Source organism: Neopsephotus bourkii, unplaced genomic scaffold, assembly GCF_033783945.1.
Source record: "Neopsephotus bourkii isolate Nb327-2 ecotype Australia unplaced genomic scaffold, CSIRO-AGI_Nbou_v1 NB_1767, whole genome shotgun sequence".
NCBI lineage: Eukaryota > Metazoa > Chordata > Aves > Psittaciformes > Psittacidae > Neopsephotus > Neopsephotus bourkii.
In genome coordinates this window covers 4624654-4641891 of record NW_026902241.1, presented here as the reverse complement: position 1 = coordinate 4641891, position 17238 = coordinate 4624654, and the positions used below count along the sequence as shown (strand labels likewise).

The 17238-nt window shown below is 38.4% G+C and overlaps 1 protein-coding gene across 3 annotated transcripts; it reads right to left on the bottom strand.

Moving 5' to 3' along the window:
* Window positions 1-104: 104 nt before the first annotated feature.
* On the bottom strand, window positions 105-17215 carry FBXO30 (F-box protein 30). 3 transcript variants are annotated; one of them, XM_061378732.1, is made up of 4 exons: window positions 17159-17215; window positions 12561-12665; window positions 3847-5938; window positions 105-2999 (listed from the first exon to the last, which is right to left on the bottom strand). In XM_061378732.1, exons 3-4 carry the CDS (start codon window positions 5920-5922, stop codon window positions 2796-2798), a joined length of 2280 nt encoding a protein of 759 aa, XP_061234716.1. In that variant the 5' UTR covers window positions 5923-5938; window positions 12561-12665; window positions 17159-17215; the 3' UTR covers window positions 105-2795. The 3 variants fall into 3 exon arrangements, with proteins under 3 accessions (XP_061234716.1, XP_061234717.1, XP_061234715.1); XM_061378733.1 differs by lacking the exon at window positions 17159-17215 and adding an exon at window positions 16978-17095; XM_061378731.1 differs by lacking the exon at window positions 17159-17215 and adding an exon at window positions 16600-16892.
* Between the last annotated feature and the right edge of the window lie 23 nt (window positions 17216-17238).

The following is a 17238-nucleotide window of genomic DNA, read 5'->3' as shown; positions in this document are numbered from 1 at the left end:
TGAGTACTTAATGAAATTCTAGAGGCAGACATTCATTGAGCACCATGTTTGAACGCTGGGAGGCTGATGATAAGCTTTACAAGAAGTACAATCATACTAAAAGAGAAACTCCAAAAGTTTTATTAGAATTTCAACAGACATTGCAAAAAAATATTGCATAATGATCGAAAACATAGTATTTTAAACAAAGTAGCAATGTGGTATCAAGTAAAAGAAAAACTGGAACAGCTGTCTATATATGCTGTAAGGAAGATGTACCAGGAAGGGGATACAACATTTTTAAAATTGAAGGGCAAATATGAACAAGCCACATTTTCATAGACTAATATATATCACAGATGTTTTACCAACTGCATAGCAGTGTAAAAAAGTTTTTATCCTAACTACATTGTATTCCTGCATTTGGAGCAGTTTACAAGGCAGAGATTTTGTTTACAACATTGGTATTTTAATAGCTCTGGATTCTCATAAAAAATAAACTAATTTAACATAAAAGCCTGTATCTACATTTGAAAACAAAAGTGCATGAATTGAGAAATAGTGTTATTTCTTAAGAAGAACACCAAGTAGTTAAAAAAATCATTTTAATAGATCAACAACTGATGATACTTTAGATGTAGATCTGCACTGTGCTACAAGCAAGATTCTACCGACACCAGTTCCTCTAGCTGAACACCCTCTTCCCCTAAGCGACCTCGACACACGCCTTCATACCATACTTACCAGGGTTCTGGGTAGTTACAAAGAATGCCAAGTACCGAAACCACCACACTGCTGACTAAAAAATACCAGTAACCCAAAACAGATGTTTAAAAGTACATTTAGCCATAAACACAAGCATAAACTCCTCAACATTCAGGATCCTTCCAATCACACAACCACTTTTAAACACCAGAGAGCAGCAGCAAGGAGCCATTAGAGCTAAAAGAACAGAACCGATGGAAGTCTCCTTCCTGCCACGTATTGAAGAATTTGTGGGTAATGAGCATTTTACTAAGACAACAAGGGTGGGGATAGGGGGTGTGTTTAAAATCCCTACCTAAAACACAGTTGATGTAGTCAGATTTATACATGAATCTAAATTCTCCTTTCCAGATAGCTGTGGTAACAACTAAGAATTATTGCAAATATTGCTAACTTCTGTAGAGGGTTTACTTTCCTTTCCTCTCCCCAAACAAAATAAACGAAGAGAAATTGTGGAAAAAGAACATGTAGTTTGAAGGTCAAGGCTGTTTGAGCTCTTCTAATTTCAACTCATGGCACTGAAGAAATAGATTTGATTTTTTTCTGGGCACCTGCAGCACTCTGCATAAAAAAAGGCAGTGAATGTTTAGCTGGACTGGAGCCAGAATGGGAAATGCACAGATAGCAAAGTTGCGAACTGTAGCCAGAGTAGCCATAAACAAGTGTCCAGTACAGAAATTATGAGTAATAAATTTAGCCATTTTTGTAAACATCTCCTCCTTACTAATCTCTTATTTTGTCCTATAATGGAAATACAGTCTGTATTTCTTTGTTCCATGCTCTGGTCTGTTTCTGTTTTAGCTTTGTGGCACAGTTGCTAAGTGCAACAGGCTACAGACACCGAAATTAATACACACAAGTTGGAAAGTCGGTTCAAGTTATTACAGATTTGCTATATCAGGCCATTTTTCATAGCATGTCTTCTCTGTTCACAAACACTTTGTGAGCTCTTTTATTACAGAAGACTGGAAGCAAATTGGAGTTGTTTGCTTAACGGATGTGGTTGAACATATATTTCTGATATGCCTTATGCAATTAACAAATCATGTATCATCTTACGAAGATGATACATTTCCTATATATGCCAGTGATTTAAAATGCTCCTCAAAAAGCAGCATTTGTTTAGACAGGTTAACAGAAAAGGAGACAATATATCTCACAACACCATAGAACAAGTAAAGCTGCTTCATTAGCTGCATTATAATTTGTAACTGTTCATCACATACTTTGAATTTCTGAATCCTCAAGCAATTTAACCCTCAGCCAACTGCAGGACAAGGAAAAATATTTTAAATCAATATCATTGTAGGTGCGAGAGTAAAACTAGTATTCCATGTTTTTAGCTCTAAAAGTTTTGCTCCCAAAAGTGAAATAACTTGTTAATAGTTCAGAAAAGAAATAATCATTGTTGATATGTCAAAAGAAAGTTGTACTAAAAATTGAGCTGCTTTAAATCTGAGTTTGCTTAGATTGCTGCTAAAAAAAAAAAACAACAAAAACTTCAGAAAAAAGTTCATCTTAGATCACCTGTAAACTAGCAAGAGCAGTAGAACACTGATGTAATGAGAAAAGATGTGCTTAAAAGCTGTGTTTGAGATCTCTATTACAAAGTTTTGAATTCTTCCTTATCTTTCAAATATTTGGATTAGAATTTGTTATTAAAAAAAATAGACCAAATACAGAAAGTACAATTCAGTGTTTCCTATCTAAATGTGCATACCATTTGGAGGCAATTTTTGAAATGTTATCAGTCAACAGCAACATGGGCACCAGTGAACCAGAAAACACCAGGATTTTGTTCTTAAATTATATAAGTTAGATAGAACTACCCTGTCCAGCAAGTTCCGAATTTTTCAAACATTAAGGCAACTTTCATTACTTTCCAGCTAAACAGTATTATAAAAAATAAATGTCACTTCAAACCTTATATACACAGTGACAGAGTAGATTTAGCTAGAAAGTATCTTTAGTACATTAATAAAGTGTCACATAAGATTACTGAGGTTATATCAGGTGCTTGAGTGTATGTGCAATTGGAGTGGCTGCAATATTTAAAGTACTGGTTTCAAAACAGAGCGCAGTGAACGTCCTTCTTTAGTGAGTTCTCTTGTTACACACATACATGGCAGCGGAACAGCCTCCTCTCTTCTCTCTACAGCATTATAGCTACATTTCTTCAAGTGGTCAGCCATGCTTACGATGTCAGCAAACTTCCACTCATTCACAGTACAGAAGGCTGTACTGAAGCGCCAAACCTAGAAAATAAGTTGCACTTAGGCTCACAATATTTTAAGGTACCTGAACTCAGAGCAGGATTGAAATCCTTATGCTGTAATGCTTTCAGGCAATGCTTTACATCTACTATAAATGATACTAAAATACAACATGACCAAAATATACAATGTTAAATTTTGTATTATCAGTCTCCGCATGAGTCAGATTCCAAGTCAACTCTGAACACTGGCAAAAAAGACAGGCAGTAATTTTCGCATCTACAAAGTAGATGAAATCAGAAGTTAAATGACTAAGTATTGCATGACCAGTCACAACAATCATTCTGAAGTGATCAACTTCTGCAATTCTAAAGGATTGCTGCAGATAGCTCCACAGGTCAGGGGAGACTGGGATGGTGAAAACTGTACTATATAAAGGTCACCCAAAGGTTTTAACAATTACTTACATCCTTAAGGCACTCAATATCATGGCAATGGATTGGATCTCAACTGGATAGCAACAATTAAAATTGCTGTAAACAGCATAAGCCTAAAAGAGCAAACTTTGTAGGCAACTTTTGCACTTTCATGGAATACTGATATTGAAGAGTAATCACCTAATATTTATAAACCTTGGGAAAAAGAAGCTCATTTATTTAAATCAAGTAAAAACTAGACCAGCAGTACTTCTTCAAGTGTGGAAAAGACTGAACAAACCTGCTATCAATTTTAACTAATTGTTGTTCTGTACAACAAGCTGTTTCTTGAAGGGATATTGCATCAAAAAAAACAGGAATAACAACAGTGATCAAGGAAAATATTAAGGCAAAAAGCAGAGACACAACCAATTTAATACTTTTCCTTTCACCTTCAGAATTAAATAACTTACCTTTTCTTTTATCTGCCAGGAACTTCTATCTGCACACTTTATCTTCTCCCATAGTAGTATCACCATTCCACGTGCTTGAAGCAAGCTTCCGCACACATCTCTCATTAAACGTGACACTCTGGAAAGCTGACATAAACTAAAACCGTCTAGAAAACTAGCGATGTGCTGCAGAACCTCAAAAGGTAGACTACTCAGATGGTCATTGTGTAGTCCAATTAAGCAGCTTTTTGCTGGTTCTACTAATACTGTGGAAATACAAGGCTGAACTCCAAATGACCGTAAGTGGCGGTCATGAATAATTTTTGCCCCTTGTGTTGAAGGGCAAAACCTTCGTTGAGAGTATGTACACCCATAATATGCCAAAGGACACCTCTGCTCCATCCAGCCGTTAAGGCCAGCATGAATGTCACCATGCACATTCTTAAAATGCGATGAAAATTCATTCCTCCTAAACAACTGTCCACAAACAAATGTAAACATTGAACGCTGTTTTGTTTGGTATCTAGCCACATATTCCAATACCAAATCCAGTCCAAGGGTCTGGAATGGACTTGGATTTGAGAGCTGTGGGTTGGCATGATCACATGCAGAAGCTGAAGCTATTTCCCCCACCATTGTATTCGTGGCCAGTATAGCAGATGGGAGAGAAAATGTTTGGGTCCCAAAGTCAATGCGATACACATCAACAGCACGACTTTCTGATATCCCTCTACCACCGGGAGAGTCTCCTAGGCAAAACAACAGAGCTGCAGTGATTAGATCAATCCCTTGAAGACCCATAGGATCTTCTGTTATCTCCAAATCTGATGTATCAACAGCTTTGTCTTCTTTTAATGTAGACCAATAGTTGTTAACAATGAAGTTGTACGATCGCCGCCGTAAAAGTGAAAATGCATCTACATTTCTCAGTCTTTCTTGCTCCACTTGTTTCTCTAATATTTCTTCTTCATTAGCATTATGGGGAAGTAGTACATGATTAACACTGCCATTAACTAAGTGATCAGCTGATACTACTTCTTTAAGTTGTGCTGTTACAGGGAGGGAGCTGCAAGACTCTAATGCTTCATCATCATGAGAAGCAGTACATTCACCATTTGCTACACTGGACGGTTTTGAATTAGATACACCAAGATCTTCATTCTGGTCCAACACCTTTGAACATTCATTTTCTACATGAAAGCCATTACACAAAACTGAGGAGTTATTGAGGTTTAGATTTAAGTCATGTTTTTGCACCACATCATAACAAATATCACTAGAACCATTTTGCTCCATTTGTGAGTTTTGACTCAGGCTGTCAAACTTTATCCCCCCAACTGCTCCTATGTTATCTTCATCTGGATATTCATGGTCAGACTTTTTATCCTTAATAATGCCATTAGAAGCTTGCTCTTTAATCTCAGTATCTTCTTTAATTTCCTGTGGTGAACTGCAGAGGCTTGAACTTAACATATTAATGTCCCTTGTAGCAGTGTTCAGGATATCCAGAGCAGCAGCTAAGCTCCTTGTTGTTTCTACAGTAGCTTGATAAAGAGCACCATAAGACTCTTCATCTACTGGCATTAAACCATTTGAATGCACTGTATCTGGGGCACTTGATTTGACAGAGGTTTGCTCTCTGGATTCTGGTATTTGATCACCTGCTTTTGACATCATAGTTGCTACTTTAAGTGATTCTAATAACATTCGCTGGTCTTGAAGGGCTAAAGCCATATCTAGTTGCTCCACTTCATCAACATCTTTACTCAGATTTTCGTAAGATTTTCGGTCTGCGTAACTGACTGGCCATCTATTCCACTCCATGGTACAACATACTACACTTGCAGGACAAACTTCTAGATGATCAGCAATTTTATTTCGGGCTACTATGAAGGGACATCCAAAGCCACTGTTCAAACAAGGCACTCTTTCAAGTGGACATAACATGCGATGTTCCTCAGCTTTACATGAGTGAAAAACTGCTCCACAAACCAACGGGCAGCCAATCAGATCACAGGAAATGCCAGGCTCTGGTCTGGTCATACAACGACGGCTGACACAGTTCACACAGTGTAAATGTTGCTGATGTTCCTCCATGACTGTAAATCCAATTCTGAGTAAAAAAGAGACAAAAGTATAGAATGTAACTCAATATTGCTAATATTTACTTTTATTTGCAGTTTTTCATCTTCTGCATGTACAGAAAGATATGTATTAACACAATGTGAGCTGATTAGTAGCCATTTTAAGAAAATGTGACATTTTATCTCAAAGAAATGGTATTTAAATGTTCATCTGAAAATTAAAGATACCCATTTATCAGGGTTCAAGACACAGACATGCATTTATACACCAGGTATAATACATAGAGATTAGGCAAAAAATGATATATAGTCATCCCTCTGGAATAGCTCTTTTCCCCTTCCCAGTACAAACGGAAGACTCAATGAAAACAAAATACGGTTTTTTCTCCTACTACTTCTATGGCCTACTACCTAAAATCATAAATCATACAGCTCTACAGAGTAAGGAGACAATTAAAGGAAGCCAGATTCATCCTCATCTCCAGTTCTCCAAATGAAACAGAGGCAACCTATTCCCTGGTCTACTTGCTACCATCGAAACTTCTGATACTCTCTTCATGCAGTTCTGTGGAAAGCAATCTGCAGCCCTCAGCATGCATTACGGTTTCCTGTTGTGTCCCATTTTCCCCTGTTCCATGCTTCTGACAACAGTCCTTTACAACAGCTCTTCATTCGTCTTCATCCATAGCCTATAGCTCTTCCCTTATTTTCATAGTAGTTGCTGCCCAAGGGTAACAATTATACTATGCATTAACTAAGTCCTCTTATTTCACTGAAATCTTTTATGTAAAACTTACTGCCCAACAAGGTCTTATCTATACCTCCAGTTCAACCCGTAATAGGTGAATTTTTTAATGCATCCTATAGCTGTACTGGTAATACCAGCAGTTCTGAGTGTAAGGGTATCTCAACAACTTTACAAGATCAAAGAGCAATACAAATCCAAACAAAACTCATTGCATAATACTAAAACATACTGACACACACAAAATATTCAATTCCTTGTGGTGGAATGGAAGAAAAAAAAAAGGGGGGGTAGGGGGTGAAGGGGAAGAGAGTAAACTTTTTATCTTTGCACCATACTTGGAGAAGCTCTGGAATTGTTACCAGCTGGAGTGCAGGCTCACACAAGTAACCAACCTCTCCCCTATGCTCTAACAAACTCCTTCTCAGAATTGATAGCACTAGGGAGTGCAGTTCAGAAAAATCAGAGAATGACTTGCACAAAGCCAAACCTCAAAACACTGTGTCAAAAATATATTGCTCAATTCTGTATTTTCCTCACTCTCCACCCTCCAGTGATTTCCTTGAAAAATAAATGCTTACAGAAACTAAACTGTAAAAATAAAACTGCTTAATATTATTCCTTTTGTTCAAACTGAAGGTAACAGGAAACAAAACTGCTTTTTAGACACTCTAATCTAAAGCATTTAAATAGAAATTTATGTGACACTTCACTCACTCGTATTTTTTTAATGCTTTGAAATCCATACCAACTTTAGGTAGCATCATCCCCCTCATCCATCGTAATTTGGATAACTCAAATATTTTAGCCACCTACTCTCCTGAACACTTCTAACAAAGAAGCATATGTGATACACTTAGCAGGCAAAACACAGCTGAGTTTTCCCCACCACACCTTAATGTTTATACACCTCGTAAGATTTGAATAAATTATCAAGTGCATCAGTTACTGAACTCAGTGACTGACTGGCTAAACATTTTATGAAACCCTTCTGGCACACAACCTGTTTTCAGCTTGCATATTAAGTCAGATAGCAACTATTGCAAAGAGCTGAAATGTTTTCAGTAAAGAATTAAAATGAGAAAATTGACTTATCTGGAGATTTTTTTACTTCTTCCAGCAAAGCCCTCTCAACGTAATTCCTGCCAAACACAGCAGCCTGTCTGTTGCTAGACCAATGAAAATTTTGGACTTTTAAACCAATACTGAAACCAAACTCTAGTTTTTCTTAAGTCAACAGGTAAGCAGAGATCAAAAGGAAGCTCTTATGTTATGTGCGCGTTTTAAAGTGCTTAACACAAAATGGAAACAGCCCTGACACAGACAATTGCTAGTCCATAATGAAAGAGCCCTCACAGAGCCTAATCTGGTAAGGCTTAATTTAATCAGTTATCCATAAATATGTTCAATGGTTTCAGGGGGCTTTTTTGGTGGTTCAGTTTTGGGTTTGGGTTTTTTTGGGGGGTGTTGTTTTGTTTGGCTGGTTAGTGGGTTTTTTTAAAGTTTACTTACCAGAAAGCTGCGTGCCCTGCCAGAAGTGAACCGCTTCTGGAGCCGAAGGTGTGTTGGCTCATACAATGCTATGTTATGCTAGCACTGTTCTATTGCTTCTAGGCCAAATCTGGCCTGTATGCAGACAGCTCAGAATGCAGTCAACTGAGCTTGTGTTTGCCTGCACCATTTGTGTAGACATACCCTAAATTAGTCAACCATCATTAAATACTACCTTTAAATAGCCTATGTGAGCTTACACAGAAGAACATTCTATTAAGACACTAAAACATCCTCCTCCCTACCATACTATCTTGGTCTTTACAAGTCTGATTGTGAAACCTGAGTTGCATGATGATACTGGCTTTTCTCAGGCTCCTGGACTCCTTTCAGATATAAGCTAATATGCATCAGAACTTAATGACTTCATACAAGCAAACAAAATTTTGAAGTGTGGAAGACAAAGCCTGACCAAAACATCACCTATCACTAACAGACAGTACAAGAAAGCAAAAGCAGACACTAAAATACCATGTTTTACCAATACGTAGATGCTAATTTAGTTCTATTAACAGATGTCTGTAATTGTTTTTATAAAGTTATGCGTGTGTTCCATAAAAAAGCTCAAGTAACCTATTCTTCCAGTTTCCAAAAATACAAATTTTATTGGTCACTAAGAAGTTTGATATTAGTTTGCCATTTCTCTTGAAATTCAAATTCTTTGACTCCTTAACTGAATACATAATTGAAAATCTCTTTGGACAACAGTAGATCCATCAACAGGACATTCAGTAAAATTACATGTCCTGCTTACAAGCCTTAACTTCACAGCACCTGCTGCAGAACTTCAGTTTACTCAAAATGTCACATTTTATTTATAGATTACTACAAAGTCCTTTTATATGTATATTAAATGTCCTCTTCTTCATTTTTAATTTTATTACCTGGGCTTCAAGCTCAACAGCTGTTTTGGGCAGTCATGAGTTCCTGGACTGTTTAAACTAGTTAAGGCTTTTGATATAACCCGATTATCAAATTGCAAATTAAGTCTAAAGGCTAAAAAAGAAAAAAAAAAAACAAAACACACCCTATCAAACTGATGAAATAACTGGACAAGATCTCAGGAATTAGCACATTCATTAATCTACAAATGGTTACCTTATTTTGTAAGCTAATTTTGTGATCCATGGAACTTAGCACCTCTTGGATTCATTGATTAAAAGCATTTTCCTTTGAAGAACCATAACCAATATAACACTCGCACTACACCCTCCTCCCAAACATTGCCTAGTATAAGAAAAAACTGTTGGGTAAACGGGAGATAAAAGAAAATTCTTGCTGAAGGTAACAAAGTGCTTCGATTTCCTCCAATACAGAAAATTTAAAGAACTAGCAAAAAGTGTCATTACTGACCTGAAGAAAAACCCTGTCATTAAAATATGTACCAATGACACGTGTTTATACCCCATTGTGTTCCTTGCCACAATTTGGTGAGAAGATAGTGTCAGATCAATGACCATAGCAAGAATGAACAGCTGTCCTTTTCTGATTGTGTAGTGTCAGCAACTAGCTTCAGTTCATATGAGATGCTTAAGTACATGCACTTGACTGTTACTAGCAGAGAGACCTAAAAATACATCCCGTTCCAGTGAGGCAACCACTGCTTTCAGAATTTGTGCAATCACTTGATGTTATTGTACATACTATACAGTCAGCTGACCAAAACAGCCAGAACATGCTTTGAAAATCTATCATAATTAAAAGGATTAAAATCCCATCTGCTACAGCCACATGATTTTCAGTTGCTGTTGTAACACAAACATTAAAATAGCATAAGAGGGGTTTCAGTCACTACACAATATTTCAGCTGCAAGTGAGAGCTCTCACTTTCTTCTATGCCACAAAGTATAAGGAGCTGTACTTAGTGTTGCCAAACCCAAAGTCTGCTTACTTACTCTGCCCTACATGAATTCTCTGGTCCCAGTAAGATATGCAATCACAGCAATTATTACTGCTCCTGGAACCCCCTATTACTCAGCTACCTGCTATTCACCAAACCTATGAAGCTCAAGTATCTTTGAGACTCTTCCTTCTCTCAAATTTGACTAAACAGGCCAACAGGTTCTTAAATTACATGTTCAAGGAAGTAGAAGAGACAGACACAAGCAGTACTACAGGTTTAAGCTCCCAGGAGCATCCAAATCCACCCACAAGCTGCTAAATATATGCAAAGCATTCTAAAAAAAAATAATCCTTTTTGTTTTGGAGATTGTAGAAGAGTGCCAGATTTCTAAATCTTCCATTTTTACCGAAGTCTGGCCAAAAGAGTGGCTAACAAGTCTGGTAAGATGCAGAAACTTTCAGAGAGCAAACAGCCAAGTGAGAAGGCCATTTAAAAAACGGGGTTTGGAAAAATAAGGCAAGAGGTAAAGAGCAGTATAAATAAAAAAAATAAAATTAAGCAATAAAAAATAATTTTTAAAAAAGTGCTTTAGAATACTCTGCCAAAATAGAATTGGCAGCACTAGTGATAATTATTGAACAAGCTATTTGATTTTTCTATATCCAGCATGCATGCTTTCTTGTCTTGTCATCCCTGTCCTGCACAAAAAGTGTGACCATTTTTGTACCTAAAAAATAATACCTCAGTCTATTACTACAGTAGCATGGCCACATTAACTTTCTGTTATTCAGGTTATGCTCCCTTTTTGGCACCAACATCCCTATGCTGGTGTTTGGGTCGACTGGTTTGAGGTGGTTTTTACTTCATTAGTTTCAAAATAACCAGTAAAAAACATGAACTGGAGGTTCAGACACCACTTCAACTAGCAGTTGTAACCACTAGTAGCGATCCCTGCTTAAGCATGCTCTATTCCTCAAGACTCTACAAAATCTGAGGTTAAACAGCCCCATCCTGAGGCTTCTCCAAAGCCAGTGAAGCTTTTCATCCTCATATTAGGGAGCTTGGTACCTCAAATCCTGATTAAATGTCTTTCCATAGCACTGGGAAGGCCAGAAACAGGGACATAAAGTGAAGTTAACCTAATGCTACACTAATTTCCAATGATTCTTTAAAATGGTAAATTAGTAAGAACAGACAACATTACAAACTGCTAGTCATTAATGTGAAACAACATGAGTAAGAGGTGACTAAAAGTATATGCTTCAGTTGCACAGCTAATAGAGTAGTGCATGTGATCATATTTTAGTATTTTATATACTAGGCAATTGCTTTTTTTTCCTCCTCTGATTTGAAAAAAGTTCCTGACAGGAACTTTATGAAGCTTTATATTTTTAACGCTAATTTGTATCACACAGTGGAACTCCTTCCAATGCCACACAAAATCTCAACCATACAGAACACAAATTACTGCCCCATAGCCCCAGGTTCATCAGGACAACCCTGAATTCTGTTGCAACAAAGCAGATCAACGAAGTTAAAACTACATCCAAAATTTTTGGACAGATGAGTTTTTACTGCATTCCCAAACGTAAATTCATCCACAACAAAGAGCGCATCTGCTGTCCTGGTAACGACTGCACATATTTGACATGCTAAAATGAGTCTATTTTTTTGTTAATCATATAACACAAGAAGGAGCTTCAATTACTAAAGCCCAAACTACCATACAGGTAGTATGCTACTACTACTACCATTATCATCATAAGTCTACAGCAATTTATATGTATTACATGAGAGCAGCAGAAAAAGGTCAGGTCCAAAACATGGCTTCTCACTGCAAAAACTTCAGAGACACATACTTCTAGAAAGACTGTAGTTTTAACTGCGATCTAGCATTGAAAGAGTATATACTAACTCCTTTTTGAAGCGTAAATTACCCATCTACCTCAAAACCAAACTAAGACGACTTCTAATTAAAGCAAAAATAGTGAGCATTAGAATTATAAGGAAGCAAAACTTTTTATGTCAGTCTTATAAAGGAAAGGTTTTCCATGTCTACTCCTACCCCAAGCACCTTATTACAGAAGCTGAAAGAAAACAAAACCAAAAAACAAACAAAAAAATCCCAAAACCAATCAAACAAAAAACAAACAAACAAAAAAGAACTTCAGAAGGGAAAATAACCCAGAGCAAAACACTGCTTTGACTCAAGTAGACACTCCATCAATGCCCCATGTATCTTTGTTCCATTTTAGAACAGAACCACTGATGGAATGACAGAAAACTTTCTTCTCTCACTAAACTTTTCTGAGTGTTAAAAATCAAAACCAAACCTACTAGGCTTTTCCATAGAGTACTTTTGTGACAGATCTGCCATGCATTCTTGTCTCCTTGACACATTCTCCAAAGGAAACCAAAGGCTTCAGTGTGCCCTTTGGTCACACTGACTGACAGGACAACCACACTAGAACAGCTTCACATACTGCATGGCTCAGGCACAAAAGCATGCTACCTGTTGAGATGGTAACAAGGCAGAATCAGCTATAGAGCCAGTAGATTTCATGTGTAAAGCACTTCTGAACTTGACCTCAGTCCAACTCCTCAACTGCTGCAGGCTCTGCAAGAAAGGAGATCAGAAGTAAGGTTTCATTTCAGGTTTACAGATTGCTTTCCCTATGACCCAACCCTCTGAAAAGGTCATGTGCTTACACCATCTGGAGCTACAAACGTTGAAACATTTTGCGGGTTTTATGGAAAAATAAGTTTTAAACATCCTTTGCAAGCGCGACCTAAATTCTGTCATTTTAGCTTATAGTTGTTAGTCACACTCAATGATTACCTATTTATATTCAAGGCTACAATAGATTATTAAAAGGTACTATTCTGACCTACTTCCCTTCATTCTTTGGTTTGGCCTACCAGGAGCCACTGAAGAAAACACAAAACAAACCCAAACTTGAATTAAAGATTGCAACAGCTAGAGAAAAAAAAAAACAAAAAACAAAACAAAACCAAAAACAAACAAAAAAACCCACAAAAAATCTAAAAAACAAACAATTTAAGTTTAGTTAACATTTGTTCAGCTTTAGACAGAAGAACTTATTAAGTACTTGCTTAACAGTAAAAAGCTCTTTACTGTAACAGGCTGCTTCTTCTATGTGTTCATGCCCATGGATTATCACCAAAACTTAAGAGAAATGAAATCAAGGTGATATACCCAAAGGAATAATGCTATCCTTATTTCCAGATATTGTCTCACAAATTCTTCAGAAAGACAGAAAAGAAGTCACTTCTCAGAAATCAGAAACAGAATTACTGTAAAAAAATAATGCATTCTGTATTACAAAAGGTAATTTTAGCCACCCAAAAGAAACCCAAAATAAATCCTTCTTCTTACATAATATTTTAATTCATACATGTTGCCACAGAATTCCTGACCTCTGTATATTTACAGGGAACAGGCCAAAAATCTTGTTAATACACTGCTTCAGGTCTTACTGCACAAGTTTAACCAGTTCCCACAGCAAAATTAGAAAACTTTAAAGTAAATGGAACACAAGCCTAACTTCTGTCCAAGATCCCAGACTGAAATGCAGATCTCATGTACTCTGTACATATAAGGTTATATTTTCTATTAAAAATACACCCTTCATGGCCTTACCACTGTATAGCAGGAGCAGATAGTAGGCAAAAAAATTTAAGACACACCACACACACATATACTGCACCAGGTAATACTGAAGTAGAAAAGATGTGGAGTTTGTCCTAAAATATTTTGACAAGTTAAGCAGAAAGGAGAACAAGAACAGAGACAGTATTAACAACTTTAAACTATTCTATTTGCAGGTATTTCACCGTCTTATCAAATATAAGATGTTTTTTGCAGTACCTGTTTGGCTTTTTCCCCTTCCAAGCTGCTTGGCTTTAAAACCATAAGAAAATAGTTAAAAAAAAAAAATCCTGTTAAAAAAGCAAAACTAGTTTGTAAACAAAAACCTCACTTATCTCAAACATGATGATAGAAAGCTGGGAATACATCCCAATGAACATGTTATACCAGCTCTTTCAGTACATTTTTAACTTGAATGAAGAACTAGGAAAAAAAAAAAGAAAAAAAAAAGATCTGCACTACAAGTTTGTGTAGGATTTTAAGATGCACAATGAGTCATCAATTTATGACCTCTAGTATCACTTAAGACTGCTTTTCCAAATGTCAACAGGCTTGATGCTATTACTTTTTCCCCCTAAGACTCCAGCTAAACATTCCCATCCAAACACATTCCATAGTCGATGACAATAGTGACTCAGCTAAAACAAGGCTTTGAAAGCAATTACAGCTACATCAATAAAGCACACTCCTAAAAAGATCCTGCTTGCAAAGAATCTGTCACTCCAACAGATTTCTGTCACATAGGACTTTTGTAAAACTACAGCTTCTAAACAAATACAAAGCTTAAACTTCAAACTAAACACCAGCCACCACCCAGCACCTATGTAACCAAGTCTGAACCAGTTATCACTATTCAGTGACCTGCCTGAACCACCTACCTAAGCCAACTAGAACTTTACCTCACTGCACCTCTTGTTCTCATGCCCAAAGTTTAAACTTACCAGGGTTTCATCGTGATTGCATATTAAGAGCTTAGATCAATCTTTGGCATTTGGTAAACAACAGCACAGTCTACTAAGATGCTCTACAGACTGTTCTACACAGATGTTCTACTACTTTCATGGTACTGTAGATTCAAGCAGAATTAGCAGATCGCAACATATTTAAAACAAGACATTAAGCATCACCTCAGAAATTATTAAAAACAGCAGCTTGCAAAATCAGTCAGAACCTAGAGCTCCCCTGCAATTTTAATTCTCTTGGCCTCTTTTAGTTCAGTCTGTATTACAAGATTTTTCAGTCTTTTTCCTTTATTCAATATTGATACTAGATGGTACCGAGATACTTAGGACAGCCTACACAGGTTTTCTCTGTAACCGTCAATAATTTAATTACTTCTTTATTTATGCTCTCTTTAGGAATGCTTACTCCTTATCCAATATAACCATCTTACCAACAAATACTTCAGTTAGCTTTATTCTTATTGTGCATAAGGAAATAGAAAGCAAATTGTCACCATTACAATAATCACTAAATAAATTATTCCCTCCTCCCATATCTATACCACCGGATCTCACTGCCAGAGGCAAACAGCATTTGCCCCATTTGAGACAGATGTCACCAAAGAAATAGGGTCTATCAGTATGAAGGAAATGCTGTTGTTTTTAGTTCAACTGGACTGAATACAAAGCATAGGTTTGTTACAAAGCTGAAAGCCACAACAGCTATGGGAGTGCACTTGGAGACTAATAGATGCATGCCTCCTTCACAAAGGTACCATAAGATACTCTTTAGAACTTAGGTCAAAAAAATGGTTGCCCAAAAATTGTACAGAAATCTTACCCAGAAAGTTTCCAACCAGATATTGCTAGTGTAACTAAGCACTTATTTTGTCCATTAGACTTCTAACATCAAAGTAGGAGGCAAGGGAAATATAATCCAAATTTAAGAAATTAACTGAGTAAAAGGAGACCTTCGTGCAAAAGAAACAATATTTAAGCAGCAAAGTAAAACCCTGCTTTTGGATAGCCTACACCTGCTCTACTGGGATTCTCCTGCTGATACTCTGGAAAAGAGTAAGACAAAGAGCACATAAAAAGTCTGAGCCTGCAACGCAATCCAAATTCACCCTTTCAAATTATTTCTTCTATGGATGAAATTTGACTGCTAAGAAGAAATTATCCACAAATATTTACACATACTTGGACTGGAAGACAGATTAATGGTCCCAGAACATTTTTCAGTCTTCCAGGTATGTGATTTGCTAACCAACAAAATTCTTTTAGTAATATTTTTGCACTTTAGCAAGAGGGTTGAAGAGAGAAATATCCTAAATAAGCATAACAACCTCATCAGCGGGGATGCATGACCCTTAACCCTCTCACAACACAAGTTAAAGTGTATGGCATTAACTAACAGCAGAAGGAAGTGGCTACAAAATGATGCTGTTTCTACAGCAGCACAGGCCCAGTTTTTTATTAGTAGGTAACACGCACTTATTTTGGCATTTTAACAACATAATCAGCCAAAGAGAAAAAAAGGATTATGAAAAGCTCCTCAGCCAAATCCGAGCAGAACTTTACAGAACAAAAGCAAGCCGTCCCTCCAGCCCACGAGGTTTCTCCCTGGAGAATTCGGAAGACCTGCTGGGAACAAAAGTGGCGCTAGAACTTTTAGAAGCCACACGACTGTTGAAACATGCGTGCTGCTTAACAAGCTGCTGTCATCTCCCTAACACGCTTCTGTCTACCGATCCGTGGGGTTACCGGACTACAGCTACGCAACCTTCTTTACCTTCATAAAGGAGAGAGGAAAAAAAGGTTGCAAGGCACATCACTAACACCCATCAAAAACAGCGTTGACAAAAAACAAACCACCACGTCTTGTATGGTCTGACACAGCTACTCCAAATACAGGAACCACTACAGGATTTCAACGATACCGCTGGCTTATTTGCCCTCTTCACCTTTCCTTCCCTGAAGAACGAGACGCTGGACTGCAGTCTCTACGGTACCAGGCAGACCCCGGCCCGACCCCTTCCAGCATGCTACCGCGACACCCCGGGTAGCGCTGGCCGCACCGCGGGCTAAGAGGCAGCGGCAGGCTCGCTCCGCCGCCGTCGTCGGGTCCCGGCGGCAGCGGGCCCGCGGAGGGAATAAGCGCAGGGGCGGGGCAGGCGCCGGCCACCCTACATGGCACTTTACCACCGGCACACACTCAGCACCTAGGGCCGCGAGCGGGCCGGATAGGGAGAACGAGACATGGGTGCAGCAGCCGCACACCAAGCCCCCCGCGGCCTTCTCCACCTCCCAGCCGGGACCTGTCAGGCCGGCGGGGGCCCTGACCGAGCCGGCGCTGGGCCCCGCTCGCCCCCGCCGGGCCGCCATTTGTTTACCACCCGGCTGCCAGGCAGCCGGCGCCGGCGAGGAGCGGGACACAGCCCCGCCGGGGGAGACGCAGGCCCCGGCTCGCCCCGCCGGTCCCGGACACCTGCGGCTCACCCGTCGCCGTCGCTCGGCAGGCAGCAGGGCGCGGAAGGGCTGCGGACGACTGGACTGCGACTCACTCTTCCCCCATCCCG

Bases quoted from the DNA above. Each gene is read 5' to 3' on its own strand.
- FBXO30 (XM_061378732.1), bottom strand. From the start codon at position 5,922: ATGGAGGAACATCAGCAACATTTACACTGTGTGAACTGTGTCAGCCGT. The intron at 3,000-3,846 runs GTAAGTTATTTA...CTTATTTTCTAG, and splicing joins CCTGGCAGATAAAAGAAAAG to GTTTGGCGCTTCAGTACAGC.